The 15,360-nt window shown below is 50.3% G+C and overlaps 8 protein-coding genes across 8 annotated transcripts; 3 read left to right on the plus strand and 5 right to left on the minus strand.

Moving 5' to 3' along the window:
• Nucleotides 1-162: 162 nt before the first annotated feature.
• ASPZODRAFT_133899 (hypothetical protein) lies at nt 163-1,648 on the minus strand. Its single transcript, XM_022723386.1, has 2 exons — nt 1,206-1,648; nt 163-1,139 (listed from the first exon to the last, which is right to left on the minus strand). The coding sequence occupies exons 1-2, from the start codon at nt 1,219-1,221 to the stop codon at nt 589-591; spliced, it is 567 nt and encodes a 188-aa protein (XP_022579770.1). The 5' UTR covers nt 1,222-1,648; the 3' UTR covers nt 163-588.
• Nucleotides 1,649-2,658: 1,010 nt separating this feature from the next.
• Nucleotides 2,659-3,890, plus strand: ASPZODRAFT_17481 (hypothetical protein; the record flags this gene model as incomplete). The annotated part of the gene is made up of 6 exons (XM_022727034.1): nt 2,659-2,838; nt 2,892-2,928; nt 2,977-3,044; nt 3,105-3,478; nt 3,528-3,598; nt 3,676-3,890. The coding sequence occupies 6 exons, from the start codon at nt 2,659-2,661 to the stop codon at nt 3,888-3,890; spliced, it is 945 nt and encodes a 314-aa protein (XP_022579771.1).
• Nucleotides 3,891-4,189: 299 nt separating this feature from the next.
• On the plus strand, nt 4,190-5,776 carry ASPZODRAFT_69940 (hypothetical protein; the record flags this gene model as incomplete). The annotated part of the gene is made up of 1 exon (XM_022729624.1): nt 4,190-5,776. One exon carries the CDS (start codon nt 4,190-4,192, stop codon nt 5,774-5,776), a length of 1,587 nt encoding a protein of 528 aa, XP_022579772.1.
• Nucleotides 5,777-7,072: 1,296 nt separating this feature from the next.
• Nucleotides 7,073-7,879, plus strand: ASPZODRAFT_99152 (hypothetical protein). Its single transcript, XM_022730604.1, has 4 exons — nt 7,073-7,238; nt 7,291-7,491; nt 7,540-7,684; nt 7,730-7,879. The coding sequence occupies exons 1-4, from the start codon at nt 7,111-7,113 to the stop codon at nt 7,784-7,786; spliced, it is 531 nt and encodes a 176-aa protein (XP_022579773.1). The 5' UTR covers nt 7,073-7,110; the 3' UTR covers nt 7,787-7,879.
• ASPZODRAFT_133905 (hypothetical protein) lies at nt 7,870-9,471 on the minus strand. Its single transcript, XM_022723388.1, has 3 exons — nt 8,518-9,471; nt 8,173-8,469; nt 7,870-8,117 (listed from the first exon to the last, which is right to left on the minus strand). Exons 1-3 carry the CDS (start codon nt 9,367-9,369, stop codon nt 7,986-7,988), a joined length of 1,281 nt encoding a protein of 426 aa, XP_022579774.1. The 5' UTR covers nt 9,370-9,471; the 3' UTR covers nt 7,870-7,985.
• A 322-nt stretch (nt 9,472-9,793) lies between these two features.
• Nucleotides 9,794-11,074, minus strand: ASPZODRAFT_17485 (hypothetical protein; the record flags this gene model as incomplete). The annotated part of the gene is made up of 6 exons (XM_022727035.1): nt 9,794-10,101; nt 10,164-10,228; nt 10,279-10,631; nt 10,679-10,699; nt 10,752-10,819; nt 10,891-11,074. 6 exons carry the CDS (start codon nt 11,072-11,074, stop codon nt 9,794-9,796), a joined length of 999 nt encoding a protein of 332 aa, XP_022579775.1.
• A 1,452-nt stretch (nt 11,075-12,526) lies between these two features.
• On the minus strand, nt 12,527-13,596 carry ASPZODRAFT_133909 (hypothetical protein). The gene is made up of 2 exons (XM_022723389.1): nt 13,576-13,596; nt 12,527-13,525 (listed from the first exon to the last, which is right to left on the minus strand). Exon 2 carries the CDS (start codon nt 13,463-13,465, stop codon nt 12,689-12,691), a length of 777 nt encoding a protein of 258 aa, XP_022579776.1. The 5' UTR covers nt 13,466-13,525; nt 13,576-13,596; the 3' UTR covers nt 12,527-12,688.
• Nucleotides 13,597-14,764: 1,168 nt separating this feature from the next.
• Nucleotides 14,765-15,166, minus strand: ASPZODRAFT_69441 (hypothetical protein; the record flags this gene model as incomplete). Its single annotated transcript, XM_022729577.1, has 1 exon — nt 14,765-15,166. One exon carries the CDS (start codon nt 15,164-15,166, stop codon nt 14,765-14,767), a length of 402 nt encoding a protein of 133 aa, XP_022579777.1.
• Nucleotides 15,167-15,360: the final 194 nt, after the last annotated feature.

The following is a 15,360-nucleotide window of genomic DNA, read 5'->3' on the forward strand; positions in this document are numbered from 1 at the left end:
GCAAGAGAGAGAGAGAAGCAAGAGAGACAAACGAGAGAGAACAGGAGGGAGAGAGAAGGAGAGAGAAGAGGAAACATGATGGTGTTGTTGCTGCCTGAGGCAGTCAATGTTGCAGCGCCTAAGAATCTCTCACTCAGGTCTACTTTTTTATTATATCAAAACTTCACCCTTTTTGTTTTTCATTTAAGAAAGTGCTATATGGAGGTAACCAGGCCTGCAGCAAATTGATAATACCAGCCGCATTCCCCTATTTTGTAGTCCTCGTCCAGCATCTCATATTGAGCAGACCGATTGTAAACAAAACCACCTTCGAGTCGCCTCTGCATGACATACTCAATGGCCCCCTCCTCATCCTGGATTGCCCTCCATTAATTGCAGTCATTTTCACCTTCATAGTTTTCACGGAAGTTGCAGAGTGCAAAGTCAATCATAAAAATATTAAAGTTATTATCCATGTGCTTTTGAACAATAAAACTTCTTGTCATGATATCCTCATTTAGTATTCCATGATCACTGATCAGAAGGATGATCCAAATGGCTTCTTCGCATATGACTTGCCAGCTCTCTCTTGGAGCATGGCTGGCAATATCAGACAGGGAAACCTTCAATATGTTGTAGAAAGAAGCCATGGATTTTGGTATATTCATCCACTTGCGCAGTGTCTGCTGCTGGAAAACTGGGTGTCGTGATGCATGAAAAGAACTGTGGAATGACTTCCCCTTGTAAATCCTTCAATGTGTTATACACTTCGACTTCTATTTCATAAAGACTCCGTAAGTGGTTATGAAGATAAGCCTCGTCCTGAGAAGGAGACCAACTATGATCATTTTCATGTGTTGCTTTGCTTTCCGCCTCAAGTTCAGCAATGAACTTTGACGCACCCCCGTCTGTCATGAATTGGTGATACTTCTTTTCAATATCAGAATTCCAACCACTATTCTTTCCCTCTTCCCGAAGCTGTGTTGCGAATCGCCGGTCGAAAAGCTTCAATACCATCTCAACAGGGGGCAAGGTCGGGCAATCGAGCCGAACAAGCAGCATAGATGAAAGAGCGAATGGTTCAAAGACTTTCAAGATTATGGCATTTGTGGATTTCTTATTATTGGGTAGATTCAGATAAAGCTTTATCACATTTTCAACTACATAAGGACATCTCATTATAAGCTTCTCTTCGAAAGAAAAGAAACAGGGGGTTCAATACTTACTGATATCCTTGGTCATGCATTTTCCCTATCAATTTTCACTGACAAGATAGCTAATTGTCCCTTCAAGTTGAGTCCTTCGTCTTGTTGTACTGACGTGCTCCTTGGAGCGAGATGAAGTCTTTCAGATGTGTTCTTTGGGCGAGGGGAGCATCGCATGGGGTTGCCTCAGGCGAATATTGATACCCCAGGCAGAAACACGTGCTAGATCACATTGCCCAAAGCACAACTGGAAGTCAGCAACTCCAACTCTCCTTCTCCTTTCCCCCCTTAATATAATCTTGCGAGACTCTCCTTGCGAGGATCCAAGGGGCTTTCAAGGAGATAGGTGTCTTCGGATATTCATCTACCACTCCTACAGGTACAGAGCAGCATGCAGCACCCCCCTCAGACGCAGCGAAGTGGCTGCCAGTCCGTTTCTTGACGATTTCTTCCAATACAGTCAATTTATTGCATACATTCAAACAAGACTTCACGAGGCTGGCTTTCCAGAGCCCATACAGAGTATAAGTACAGGGGGGCAGCACATGGTAGTCCAGGGGCCTCTGGGATGCCATCCTCAGAGCCCCTTGCATGAGTCTATGGGGTGGATTGGAAGGTCTATGAGGTAGATCATGAACGATATACTCTATGGGGTAAGATCATGAATAATATGTGATAATACAATGCATGGCGGCTTTCGATTTGGTCATCGCTGACTACGGAGTAGCTACCTTGAGCCTATGTATACGAAGAGTCAACCCTCAGGTCGAGATCCATCACTCAAGGCCTTTTACTTCTTATCTTACCCGCAAATCGACAGCTGTATTCGATTCTGACAGCGATTATAGCAAAACAAATGACGAACCGTTGGTTAGACGAGATGTAAAGGTGGAGCGAAGGATCAATAATGTCTTGTTGCGTCTTAAGTTTCAGGAGTGTTGATCTGTCATTTCTGCAGAACCCCCGATCCTGCGATCGATCGGACCATCGCAGATGAACATGGCATGCATTTTCCAATAAAGATCACTCCATAATCCATTATGTGTCAGTTCGACAGGAGCTTTGCTCTGTATTGATTGTGGCGATCTATAATGTTTCCTGAACCGTCGATGGCAAAGGCAGAGGGCAAGCAAGGAATTCCGTTGATCGGCTGTGGATCAGAATCACTGGCGGCAAATTTTCAACAGACTCGCTTTCTGATCGATCTCTCGGTGCAGCCTCTAGGAGGTTGCGTGCAGCCAATCGTGATCATTCCACGTTTTCGGGACTCGACCTGTCATGACTGCCAGTCGCTCCATTGGGATAGGAGACCTCCATCTAGAACCTTTGTACGGAGCAAGCACTCCGTATTCCGCACTTGATAGTGTTTGGCGTTGATTGACCCTCTGCGTCATATTCAAACCCTTCATCGTGTTTTAAAGGGGAGAATCATCCGTGGTCTCCCTCTGTTCCACAGTATCCTCACAACTCAAAGATGTCTGCACAAACCTCCACAACCACCGGCTATGACCACAGCAATCTCCACCATGTGGTCATTACGGCTACCTGTTTTGCGTTCCTTCTCTCCACTGTGTCGGTGGTGCTGCGCATCGTCTCTCGCAAGATCAACGGCACGGGTCTCTTCATCGACGACTACTTTATTATCGGTGCTTTGGTCGGTTAAGACTCTTTTGTTTGGGGGAGTCGGTAACCAGCTAACTCGAACAGTTCTTTCTGTATGGGATCACAATTGCAGGAATAGTCTGTATGTAAACAACGTTTCTTTATTTTATGTCTTTGGCTAACGTTGCAGTGATGTATAATGGCCTCGGCACGCATTTGGTCTATGTCTCGTCAGAGCATCTCGTCGTGTATATGAAGGTATGGAGTAAATACTACGAGCAAGAGACTCTTTAAAGTTACTAACATATTAACAACCAGACTCTCTTTACGGGCTCCATCCTCTACACATGCTGCATCGCATGCATCAAACTATCCATCCTTACTCTATACCGACGGCTTTTCCCCACCAAGTCGATGCTCGTAGCGGTTAACATCGTCGGCGCGATTGTCGTTCTATGGTGCTTTGGGGCTTGCCTGATCTCCACCGTCACTTGCATCCCGCTCCATAAACTCTGGGAACCTACCGTTCCAGGGGGGTGTATCGACCTTCCGAAATTCTACTACGGGCTGCAGGGGCCGAACATTATCACCGATGCGGTGATTCTCATAATGCCGATGAAGATCGTTTGGGATCTACCCATCTCGCGCGTGCAAAAGTCACTGCTCTCGGGCATTTTTGTCGTCGGTTTTCTGTATGTTGGGCTTCAACCACCCGCTGTTGATGCATGCTGACCGGGACAGAACCTTGATCTTTGACATCATCCGACTAATCGCTTTGATCCAACTGGCCAACTCCGGCGATGATGCGACCTGTACGACCTCCTCCCTTTTGAAATTATATCCATTTATCTATGCATTAGTTAGGCAGTTGACTAACTTCATAATCCAGACAACGAAGTGCCTTCGAGCGTGTGGACCTGCATCGAACCCGCCGTGGGCATCACGGCTGCCTGCCTGTCAAACATGCGACCCTTGTTTACCATCGTCTATCGCCGGCTCGGGGGCGATCGTACGGCTGGCCCGTCCGAGGAGAAGATGAAGAGGCGTCAAAGCGGATCTCCGACTGCGAACAGCGAAGCTGCCAGTGATGAGACTCAGGTTTAGCAAGAGTTATCATTCTACAGTTTTTCGTTCTATCCTTCCATTTCTTTTCTACAAGTAATATTCAGTGGCGTCTTCAACATCGATGTCTGGGTCTAATACTATATCATCGACATAGTTGAATCCTTTATTGATACCATGGTTGAAGTAGCATATGCATTCGCCGATCAGATAGCCACGGTATTAACTACTACCGATAGTGGGATCAATAATGTCTACCTCTCATCTCCCCCCACTTGGTAAACATGCATTGACGCATCGATTTACTGCGAAATTCTGTCTACATTCTTTTATGATCCGTCATGTTGCCAGTTATTGCCATCGCGGGTCTCGCCTGTGAAACATCGACCTTCTCCCCCGCCCGCACTCTCGCCCCCGCCTTCCATCCCCGCCGTGGCCAGGCAGTCATCGACCAGTACGCCTTTCTACACCCCGACACGCCGCTGGGGCAAGCAGCCGACTGGCGAGGGATTCTGACAGGGCATGCCTTGCCGGGCGGGATTGTCGCTCGAGATGCCTTTGAAGCGCTGGCGGACGAGATCGTCGTCGGTCTCCGTGACCTCCTCGATGCAACAACACGTATGATCCATGGTCTCTGGTTCGACATTCACGGCGCGATGTGCGTGGAGGGTCTCGACGACGCCGAATTCGAGCTCCTCCGTCGGATCCGCACCGTCCTGGGACCCGACGTGTTGGTCTCAGCTTCCATGGACCTCCATGGGAATGTGTCGCGGCCGCTCGTCCACCAGACGGATCTAATCACATGTTACCGGATGGCACCGCACGAAGACGAGCTGGAGACGAAGGAGCGCGCCTGCCGTAGGCTGGTCGAGCTGTTGACAACACGAGAATCGCTCCCCAGAGAGAGTGCGAGCAGTGGACGGCTACCACGACCGCTGAAAGCCTGGGTTCCCATCCCTATCCTGCTCCCCGGCGAACAGACATCGACGCGGATCGAGCCGGCGAAGAGTCTGTACGCGGCCGTCAGCCAGGTCGAGGCCGAGACGGGCATCCTCGACGCTGCCGTCTGGGTTGGGTACGCGTGGGCCGATGAGCCGCGCAACCACGCCGCCGTCGTCGTCACAGGCTGGGACGCGGCCGCCGTGACCGCCGGTGCGGAAAGGCTCGCCCGCCAGTTCTGGGCGTGCCACGCTGATTTTCATTTCGTGGCTCCTACAGGATCGCTGGCCGAATGTCTGGACACAGCTTTGAAGGCGCCGGAGTCGAAGCGGCCCTTTTTCATCTCCGACTCGGGCGATAATCCGACAGCAGGGGGTGCGGGCGACGTCACCTGGAGTCTGACGCAGCTACTCGCACGCCCGGAGTTTCAGCAGGAGAACGAGGAGGAGGAGGGCGCGAAAAGAAACTGCCCACAAGTCATCTACGCAAGTTTGCCGGGGCCACAGGCTGTGCAGACGGCCGTCGCAGCAGGGATCGGGGCAACGGTGACGGTGAGCGCAGGCGCCGAAGTCGATGATCTGCACGCCGGCCCGATCACCATGACCGGAACTGTGTACGCGATCAAGCATGGGGACCGCGATGCGCTGACTGAGGTCGTGCTACAGGTTGGCAGCGTGTTTGTCATTCTCACCCAGCTGCGGAAACCGTACCACCATGAACGAGACTTCACGGAGCTGAACCTTCAGCCGCGGGCGAGCGATATCGTGGTCGTCAAGATCGGATACCTCGAGCCAGAGCTGTATGCCATGGCGGCGGACTGGATACTTGCTCTCACACCTGGGGGTGTGGACCAGGACCTACAGCGACTGGGGCATCGGCGGATCCGTAGGCCCATGTGGCCTTTTGATCGCGACTTCACGGCCGAGCCAGATCTCTCGGCGAGGATGATTCCGCCCTCGTGCGATCTTGATTCTGAAATCGTTATCTAGCGATGGTGACAGGGTGCAAGGGTGTGGTAGTTGGTCGTTCTAGAGTTGCAATCGTCGTGGAAGGCATGGTTCTCCCTCTGTATATCTTGGACGTAAATGAGCCACCATGACTGCATTCTCATATACCCGTTACACTTCTCTAAGTTGAATGATTATGGCCCCATTGGAGCGTCCCGCGCAAGGCCTCCAAGGAGCTTGTTAACTAGCAGAAGAAACTTGAGCGACGTACTTTATACTCATCAGGCAACGAGCGTGTCGAGATGGCTCTTATAGCATCTAGACTCCGGCTTCTGTATGAGTCTTGCCTTTTTGAGTATTACCACCTTGGTCTCAATCCCCGGTTCTAACCAAGCAGCATTATGGTCCAGCTATAATTCCAACCTCCTACTTATCGAGCTGTTAGACTGTGCGCCGTATCTTGTTCATGTTCACTTCGTGTTCACTTTGTGTAGGCCGTTTTTCAGGACTATCGTGAACCCCTGCAAACAGCCAGATCATATCATAATGAACCTAATTATGGCAACCTTCCTTCCAAGTTCTGCCATGTCATCCCCGACTTTGGTTGTATCCTAACGGTCATGTAGGCACCGCAGGACGCGATAGAGCTGGCCGTCATGTCAAGAAACACTCGCTCTCAGCCAGTGCCAGTGCTAATAAGTCCTGAAGCACACAGTGCACCGTATTCACCCACCTCTGCTAATATAGATAAGTATCAAGCATACCGCCAGCATACAACATTTCATCCACAGTGGAGTCTTCAGCACTGGTGGATCACAGGGTGGATGTCGAGGGCTATAATCGTAGCTCGTAAGCGATGGACTGGCCCTCACACAAGCCATGAGGCCGGAAGGAGGCCGATGTATGGGCAAGTGAGAAACCTTGATTGTTTAGTCAAACGGAGCCGAGCAATTGGAGAGCTGGGAATCAAACTTGCCCGTCTGCTACCCCCTATCCACCGGGGATAATTTCGCAAGGTTCTTGGCATAACTAGCTAAGAGGACGCGGCAACAGGTGAAGCAATCGCCACATTCGAGCCATTTCTGAGGTGGAGGAAACCGGTCCCTGTCAGTGCTTCAAATCGAAGAATGAGAGAGGAAGAGGAAGGAGAATAGGAAGTCTAAAACTGTAGTCACATGGCGAGCTGGAGTTGGCCTGAAGAAGATGGCATAAATACCTAACCTTATATAGACTAGTTCAGTGAAGAGTAGCCCTAGCTATAAGTAGTTAGAACTGGTCCCTGGTCATGTGCGCTGTACAGTGATATCATTGATCGACATATAAACACCACCAAGACCAGCACGACAACCCAAATCCCCCTCATCTACGCAGGTATCATGGCTGAAGAATCCATGGAGAGTGATTCCCTTCTAGGCCATGCCGGCAGCCGCATCAGCCGGGCCTGGCATGGTTTCCTCAGCTTTGCCATCCGTGACAACGTGCTCGAGGTGGCCTTGGGGCTGTTGTATGTCGGAGCATAGCCACTGGCGATGAGAAATTATTGATTAATGGAATAGAATCGCCTCCTCATTTACCAACCTGGTGACATCCTTCGTCTCGGATCTCGTTCTGCCCCTCGTCTCGTTATTGCCGTTCCTGCATCGCAACCTAGATGAAAAGTTCGCTGTTCTCCGTGCCGGGTCAAATTATGTCGCCGACAAGGGGTACAATACCCTCGCGCAGGCCAGATCGGATGGTGCCTTGGTCCTAGCATATGGGTATTTTTCCTCTCTTCCATGATGAGATCTTTTTGATTGACGGTTTAGCGCGTTTCTGGAAAAGGTCTTGAGCTTCTTCGCGATGAGTCTGACGCTGTACGCCATTGCCAGAATGTACATGTGGCTCTCGCACGATCCTATCATCAAGAACACAGTGAGATGCAGGTACTGTCGTAAATACATTGGTGAAAAGGTATGTCGAATGCTTGTTTCTAGATATATTGTTGCTGATGGTTAGGCGCTGCGCTGTGTCAACTGCTCCAGCTGGCAGGATGGACGGGAGGACCAATGGTGAATCAAATATACAAGAATATTTACTATATATAAGTTGGTTATATACTAGTGACTTGCAGAGCTAGGCAGGAAATTAATATCATTCATTCACTGGAAAATCTTACAATCAAATATTTAGGTAAATTATCAACTCGCCTTGCCATCCTATGTAGCCCATTTTGCCCCCCTTGTATACCTGAAACTAAATTTCTAGTCCAAAATCACTGAAACTCCTCGCTTGGCTTAACGCCGAGAGTGCTCCATATATGATGGCTTCCCATGTCTAAAGGAAGACCCTTGAAGAAGATGCACGCCTCAGCGACGCCGTCGTTAATAGTAAAAACTCCCTTTTTCTATTTGAGTTAGTACTGCCTCCATGGGAACAGGGCGAAAAAAGGTAATACTAACGAGGCCCAATGTCATCTTGGTCATTCCCTCCCACCAGCGCTGGTGGTACTGGAGCATCGCCCGGCCTTGGATATCCCGCACGACGTTCCTTGCGACGAGCTGGCCCTGTTCGCAAGCTGCACGGCCGTTTTTGAGCGGTATTCCATCGAGTATATCACCTGCCGCGAAGATATTGTGGAAGTCCATGTCTGCGATTTGCAATGTAGGACGTGTACGGATATGGCCCGAGGGGGATACAGAGGAGGGCGATAGGGCACTGATGACCTGTGAATTGGGACTCTGACCGACGCATTTGACCTTTCAAGCATTAGTGATTGACTGTATGCAGGGAGACGAGAAACTCACAATATAATCAAACGAGACCGCCTCATCCTTCAATTGAATCTCACCCTCCGTCTGTCCCTCAGCCAGCTGCACCCTCTCACCCAGACAGATGTGGACCCCGAGCTTCGTCAACTCATCAAACGCGGCCTGCTGCAGCTTCTCGCCGTAGGTGTTCAAAAGACTCCCGCGCGAGTGGATGAGCGTCACCTCCTTCTCCGGCCGGTACGACTTGATATCGGCTGCTAACTCGACACCCGCCGCGCCACCCCCCAGGACAGCAATGGTCTCTGCCTGGCCGATCCGCTCCTGCACGCGCTGCAGCTCCGCGATCCCCTCGGCTTTGTCGTTCTTGCCCACTCGCGAAGGCAGCGTGGCAGTCGCCCCAGTGGCAACGATCAGATACGCATACTCGATGCTCTCGCCAGAAGTCAACACGATCTTCCCTTCTCCTCCGCTACCACCGTTTGTCTTCTCGTCGGGAATAATCCGTTCCACACATCCAGTCACCCATCGAAACGCGTGTGGTGGTGCATACCCCTTCAGTCCGTCTCGGACAGGAATGAACGCCCGTCCTTCGTACCCCGACAAAACGCAGAACCGAGGGAACGCCCATGTGAACTGGAAATGCGAGTTCTTCTCCACGACCACCACGCGATACCCGGACGGAACAGTCTGCAGGAGTTCCTTGGCAGCAAAAAACCCCGCGAACGAGGCCCCGATCACCACGATATTCTTGGGCGGTTCATTTGGCGAAAGGAGCGCCCGGTAGGTGTGTCGGTGTATCAGCGCGTAGGGGAACTGGATGGCTGCCTGTACCATGTACGAGAGTATCACCCCGAGGGTTTTGAATGTAAGAATGATCCCCGATATCATTTTCGCCGATATCTTCCAAGACCGTGCAGGAATTCACATTACTCACTCCAAACGCCTGAAGTCAAAAGACGCGCGAGCTCGGGGAGAGGGGGAAGAGCTGTTATTTACCCTTCGGAGGTACTTTTCGGAGCGGACAGTGCAAGGCCGAAGATCTTATCAGATCGGATCCCGCGGAGGGTCTGAGACTTGCTAATTGGTGGAAACAGTGAAATTGTATCCACTCCTATACGATCCTTCTGCCTCAGGCATCAAAATCAGGCTCCTTTTTTCGGAACTGCGAAGGTTTCGGCCGCCTGTTTCGGATTTACGGAAACCTCGCGGTGGATTGTGTGGGATGTCGCTAAAAAGTGCTAGAATGAGCTAAATTCAAGTGCTTGCCAAGCTATAACCAGGGTCCTTCATGAATATTTGGCTCCACATGCATTTAAATAGATACTGGTGATTGCTCAACATCCAGACGGATATCTGTCTTGATCCGTATGAATCCCCCCAGCTGTACTGCGTCGTTATTGGGTTCCACAGATGCAGCAGTGTTGACCGTCCTCGCCGGCCATGCTTTCGCATATAGATCTGGGGTGGTATTTCGGCCGTGTTCCCGGTACGTGTGTGACTGGCTGCCTCGTCCAATATTCAAGAGACGGCCAAAAAGAGGGCGGAGCAGGGCGAGGGAACAACAGATGCTGCCGGCCGCGAGTTCGATGTACGTCCACAATCCGGAGTCGACATTGGTATCTATCTCGGCCTTAGCAAGATGTGCGTTCGGTATTGAGGAAGAAGAAAACAAGAAGGCGTACAGGTCAAATCGTCGTCGCGGATCTCATTGAAAGTGATGAGACGCATGATGCTCGCGACACAGACACTGAAATTAGTACATCCTCAATAACATTCATGGAATGAAGAAAAACCTACAAACCACCTAGGGAAAAAATGAAAATCAAGATCGCCTTCTTTCTTGGCTCAATCTGGAGCTGCCACAGGATCGGCATCGGCAAACAGAGAATGGCGACGTCCTCGACAACGCTAATGCTGCCAATCGCTTGGAAAAATGGCCGGGGATTCATGCAGGAGCCCACGATGGACTTGTCGTAAAAGTACCGCACGGGTGTGCACTGGAAGGTGTTTCCCAGGAAGGCAGCCAGCATCCAGCACACGGTGAAGGCAAGAAGCACGTAGCACGCCACGCTGAACCGCGGGCCGCGGAAGATGTGGAGGTAGAAGAGAATGATCGAAGATTTGACGAACATGAGTGCAAATGACCAGACCTGTTCTTCAGCAGATGTCCACTAGGATGGTATAACTTTCTCCGTACCTTCTCCAAGATGAATGTGGCCTGTCCAAATCAGTTTGTGAACTCGGCTGCAATAGACTAGATGCTTACTCACTATCAGAACATTCGTTCTCTGCTTCGCACTCAATGTATCTTCATGCTCCCCGAGGCCGTTCGCAGCGGCTAATTAAATTTGTTATTTTCTTGCCATGAACACAAGAGAGAGAACAAGAGAAAGGACAGACAAGACGTACCAACAAAGTTGCAGACGGCAATGACATAACTCATAAACACCCCCACACCCATACAGTAATCGTCGATGCGCAGGGGCTTCTTCAGCATGCGCCGAGCCAGTAGTCGCAGGCCGTACACGGCAGTGGAGACGACCAGCATCACAGCCGTCACGATAATCGTCAAATTCCTGCGATAGTCTGACATTGGGAGAAGTAGATCAAGTTACTATCCATAACTAATGATAGATAGGCTGTGTAGTAGTACGCTCGACTACCAGCCGTCTCAAACCCCCTATATATCACTCGCAACTCTCTGTATTCCATTGACGAGGAATTCATTGTTGTTCTTCGCACGTAGGCAGCTCGGGGGTGAAGAGCGCCTGAGGCGTCCGACGTTAAAGCCTCTCTTCCCTGCCGTGTTTCTTTGTTGTAGCTCTGCCTCTTTCGCCGGAAACGGCGACACCACGCGGACTCGGTACACTTCGTCACCCTATTATATGCACCTCTCAGTCTGGTAGCTTTCAGTAGCCTTGCCTTCAAGTTATTACTCATTCGTGTCGCTGATGGTGTGAGAGGGGTATTGTATCGATCGATCCAGCCGCACTCGTTTCCATGAATAGCTCAGGCCCTCTGCGCCGCCACCGATTCTCGGTGCCTCGGGATTTATTCTTTGCAGTCGGTAGCAATAATTTTGCGGCTGAACGTTCTTCATGACTTTCTTTGATGAGGAATCAGGCCTTTAGAGGGCCACCCTAGACATCTAAGCTTTTCTGCTTGTCGATTTCTGATGATGAGATCATATTAGAATTTATCATGCACTCCAATATTGGCCACGTCGGCAATTAACGGTTTATGGCATCCGATCTGATCTTTTCGTTGCCAACTCAATCCATAATATCGTCATTGCTTTAGCCATACGGAGTGTGTCTGGGAATGAAGTCTGTCTGTCTTCAGTGCATCTCCTATTGAACCGACGAAATAACCGTCTTTCATCCTTCGAATATTGACAATAGGCATATATAATGGTCTACCTACTCCGAGGTCAGCCTCCACGCTTTTAGTAATGTCAAATAACTCTGGGAAGGGATCTCATACCTGAAACCTGAATGCTGCAGTCTGGCTACGTAGAGACTCAAGAACTGATCTATAATGTCATCCACTGTTGTTTGAGATATACCAGACCCGACAGACCTATTTTCTTCAGTCCCAACGACTGGATTCTGGGGCAGCAAGAGTATCAATCGACGTAAGGACGATTGTATCTTTGAAAAGACGTAGGGGACAGTTGCCTGGCAGTTGTCACATGTCTACCCACGTGACGCGCCTGCTCTGGACTGTTTTAACCCCTCGAGAGAGAACCACGTCTTCTTTCACTTGACCAGCATTCCAAACACCGTCCAGCAGACCTTGGGGAGGCCTCTGATCTTATGGGTGGTCTTGGGATCTGGCAAAGTACGATGATTTTGGTCTCTAGATTGGTGAAACCATCAGAGCCCGAGCAAAGCGGTTGACTGAGATTAAAGGCGGTTTGAGGTGAGAAACGCTGCTTTAATTTTACACCAAACCGGTGGAAAAATATGAGCTATATAATAGATTTCAACTGACTAGTACTGAATTTCTAGAACAGAGCCTTGTTACCATGAAAAATGCCTAGAGGCTTCGCCTCATCCGATTCTGCTGCGACTTTCCTTCGTCCTTCAGATCGGTTTCACCATACTTCATAACGGAAGTATCTTGATAATAAGAAACACTATACATGGTATCAAAAACAACGCGGGGAGATGAGATTATCAATGCAAAGGCCGGAGTAGGATCCCAATCATCCCTGCTTTGACCCCTCTTGCTTTCCTTTCTTCCCTAGAGAAACGCCATTTTGACCATTCATACTGCTCGAGGCGATAGAAATCCGCCTTTGCCGGTTTGATGCACCTCGTCCATTCGATGTGGGACTTGATGGCTCCCGGATCAACTCTTTACCTGCCGCAACACATTGAGGCATTGATCGATTCAGCTCAATGACGAATGTATATGCGTCACGTATACCATCCTCCACGGTACAGATGCGTGGGAATACAGTAAGCAGACTCTCACTGAGGGTACGGGCCACGGGAGATTCCCCAACAGCGCCAGCCTGGTCTGGGAAGACGAATGGTCTCCATTCATCATCTCCCCATTTCAAAGGATCAAAGTCCACTTCGTACTTGCGCTCTGCTCGTCGGAACCGACTCCAAAGCTCGCCTGCCTGTGTGGCCAGACCTTCGATGGCGTCGCGCATCTCGCTGTAGAAAGCCTCAGGCAGGCCGCTCAGCAGACGCATGACATTGCGAGTCACGGTGCGGATTCGTTCTCCCAGAATCTCCTGCTCCTTGTTGGGATCGATGGAAAGCAGGATCTGGCGGCAGAAGAATTCTTTCTTCGAGTCTTTCATTGCGAGGTTCACAAGCGTCTCGCGGATGTGGCTATCCTCCGACAAAATGTACGTTGGGTGGAAAATATGCCTGTCTATCTCCCTTGCCAGGATTGCCAGTAGCACTGCAAGACGCATATCCTTGGCTGCATCCGAGTTGGAGAGCGGAAGTGGAACATGATGCTGCATAGAGCTATGGCTGACTCGCGAGAACTGTTCCCAAGGAGAGGGGCCACTCGGGGCCGCGTTCTGATCTGTCTCGGTGACTGAGAAAAGCAAATGACGGTGATCAATCTTACCTGGACTCCTTCTCCGCCGATATCCTTCCTCAACAATGTGTTCAAGCGGACGTTTGCAGTAGCCCAAAACGCCGTGAATTCGACTAGCCTAGCCAGCGTTAGAGCTCAGAAATAGCCGTGCGAAGGTGAAGGGTATGTTTACAATTGCTCTTCATCACCATCATAGTACCCAGCGGCCAACGCGTCGAGATCTTGCAATTTCCTGCGAGCGCCGTCCAAATCACCTTGCAATGCTTTCATATCCTGATTCAGTTGGTGGCATTGGGTCTCCTTCTCAGCAAACTTCGTTTTCAACAATTTTCCAGCGTCTTTCATCTTGGCCAGGAGCTCGTCTTTTTCCTTGAGCTGCTTTTGAACCTCCGTCATATCTGCATTCGCTTGTTCCAGTTTCTTCTTCTCCTCATCCAAAAAAGTCATTATCTCGTCAATATCTTTCTGTCGGGTGTCGAGCGTCTCCTTTTGTTCGGAAATGATTTGGTCCCTCTCCTTGACAGATTCTTCTAATAACTTTACTTGATTCGCCGTGTCCTCTTTTTCCTTTTTCTGGCGTTGCAGAGACTCGGCCATGGTGTTAATCGCCTCATCCCGCTTCCTATCCTTTTCCTCAAGCTCCTTCTGCAGATCAGCCAGCTGGGAGCGAAGATGAGCATTTTCGTCAAATACAAACACAGCCTGTTCAAAGCTTGTCTCGCTGCAGATACCTTTAAGACGTGTCAGGAGATCCTTGATTTCTTGGATAGCCACTGGCTCGTCCGTGTGCTGCGGGGTTGGAGTTTCTACAGACATGATAGCGAAATTTTGTGAGAGTGGTATGAAAAGCTATGATAACAAAATCCAGATTTTGGGAGGTGCTTCACCTCTCTATGAGCAGAGATGAGTATCTATAAGCCCACTTTGATGTGGACGATCAAAAGCATGGTTGAAATGTGGCCTGTCTTGGGTGGCTGCCTCGACAAGGCTCAAGATGCGCTGAACCTGGTATCTTCCACGACCCTTCCAATGGGCGCAGACTGCGGGGGAAAATACATGCACCAACGAGTCATGATATCAAGCATCTCGTTACCTGCACGATTTGGCGACTTTGCATGACGTTGTCAATGTATGCCTGATGCCTGAGGTACCTGACTTTACAAGGATATCGTCGGCACTTTTGTCACCAGCCAGTGTCGTCCCGGCGCCTCCCACCAGTTCAGCGATATGATATCGACTCCTGATTTGCACTCGCAATCCGTTTGTTGTTCACTGCAACTCCAAAGGCCGCCACCCCGTATACTGCCAACGCACTCCATCCAACCGATGCTGGGCGCAGACCATCGCGAAGGCCTCGAGCAAAGGATGTCCCCGTCCAGACCGCCGACGCCAACAGTGCCGTCTCCTCTCCAAACGTCAGCTCATGTTTTTGTCGGTAATAGCTGACACTGTATAACCCGCCGAGACACAGGCCTGCCACGAGCGACGGGGCAGATCCTGTGCGGGCACAATGGAGAACGCCGCGACTCGGCGCGAGTAGGGAGAGCGCCGCCGCCGAGATCACGGCAAATGGCTGGGCGGGTTGTGGGGGATATGGCTCGAAGTCGAGCTTGCCCACCATGTATGGATATTTTCCCGGCATTTTTTTGAAGCCTAACAATGAGAAGGATAGATACAAACAAGGTCCATCACCTAAGGCTATATATAGGCGGCCGTTCGTATTATGGGCACGCCGTGACTCAATGTGGCTCGTGTTTCAGCCGCAACTTTATTCATAGTATCCCGTCGCGCTTCTGAAGGGCACGTCTAGGTTTG

Source organism: Penicilliopsis zonata (genome assembly GCF_001890105.1).
Source record: "Penicilliopsis zonata CBS 506.65 unplaced genomic scaffold ASPZOscaffold_11, whole genome shotgun sequence".
Taxonomy (NCBI): domain Eukaryota; kingdom Fungi; phylum Ascomycota; class Eurotiomycetes; order Eurotiales; family Aspergillaceae; genus Penicilliopsis; species Penicilliopsis zonata.

What these genes read in the sequence shown, in the direction of transcription:
- ASPZODRAFT_99152 (XM_022730604.1), top strand. Translation starts at nt 7,111, where the DNA reads ATGGCTGAAGAATCCATGGAGAGTGATTCCCTTCTAGGCCATGCCGGC. An exon ending in GAGGTGGCCTTGGGGCTGTT is followed by an intron (nt 7,239 to 7,290) that starts GTATGTCGGAGC and finishes TTAATGGAATAG; the next exon opens with AATCGCCTCCTCATTTACCA. An exon ending in GCCTTGGTCCTAGCATATGG is followed by an intron (nt 7,492 to 7,539) that starts GTATTTTTCCTC and finishes TTGACGGTTTAG; the next exon opens with CGCGTTTCTGGAAAAGGTCT.
- ASPZODRAFT_133905 (XM_022723388.1), bottom strand. Translation starts at nt 9,369, where the DNA reads ATGATATCGGGGATCATTCTTACATTCAAAACCCTCGGGGTGATACTC. An exon ending in CGGTCTCGTTTGATTATATT is followed by an intron (nt 8,470 to 8,517) that starts GTGAGTTTCTCG and finishes AATGCTTGAAAG; the next exon opens with GTCAAATGCGTCGGTCAGAG. An exon ending in CCAAGATGACATTGGGCCTC is followed by an intron (nt 8,118 to 8,172) that starts GTTAGTATTACC and finishes TAACTCAAATAG; the next exon opens with AAAAAGGGAGTTTTTACTAT.
- ASPZODRAFT_133909 (XM_022723389.1), bottom strand. Translation starts at nt 13,465, where the DNA reads ATGCAGCATCATGTTCCACTTCCGCTCTCCAACTCGGATGCAGCCAAG.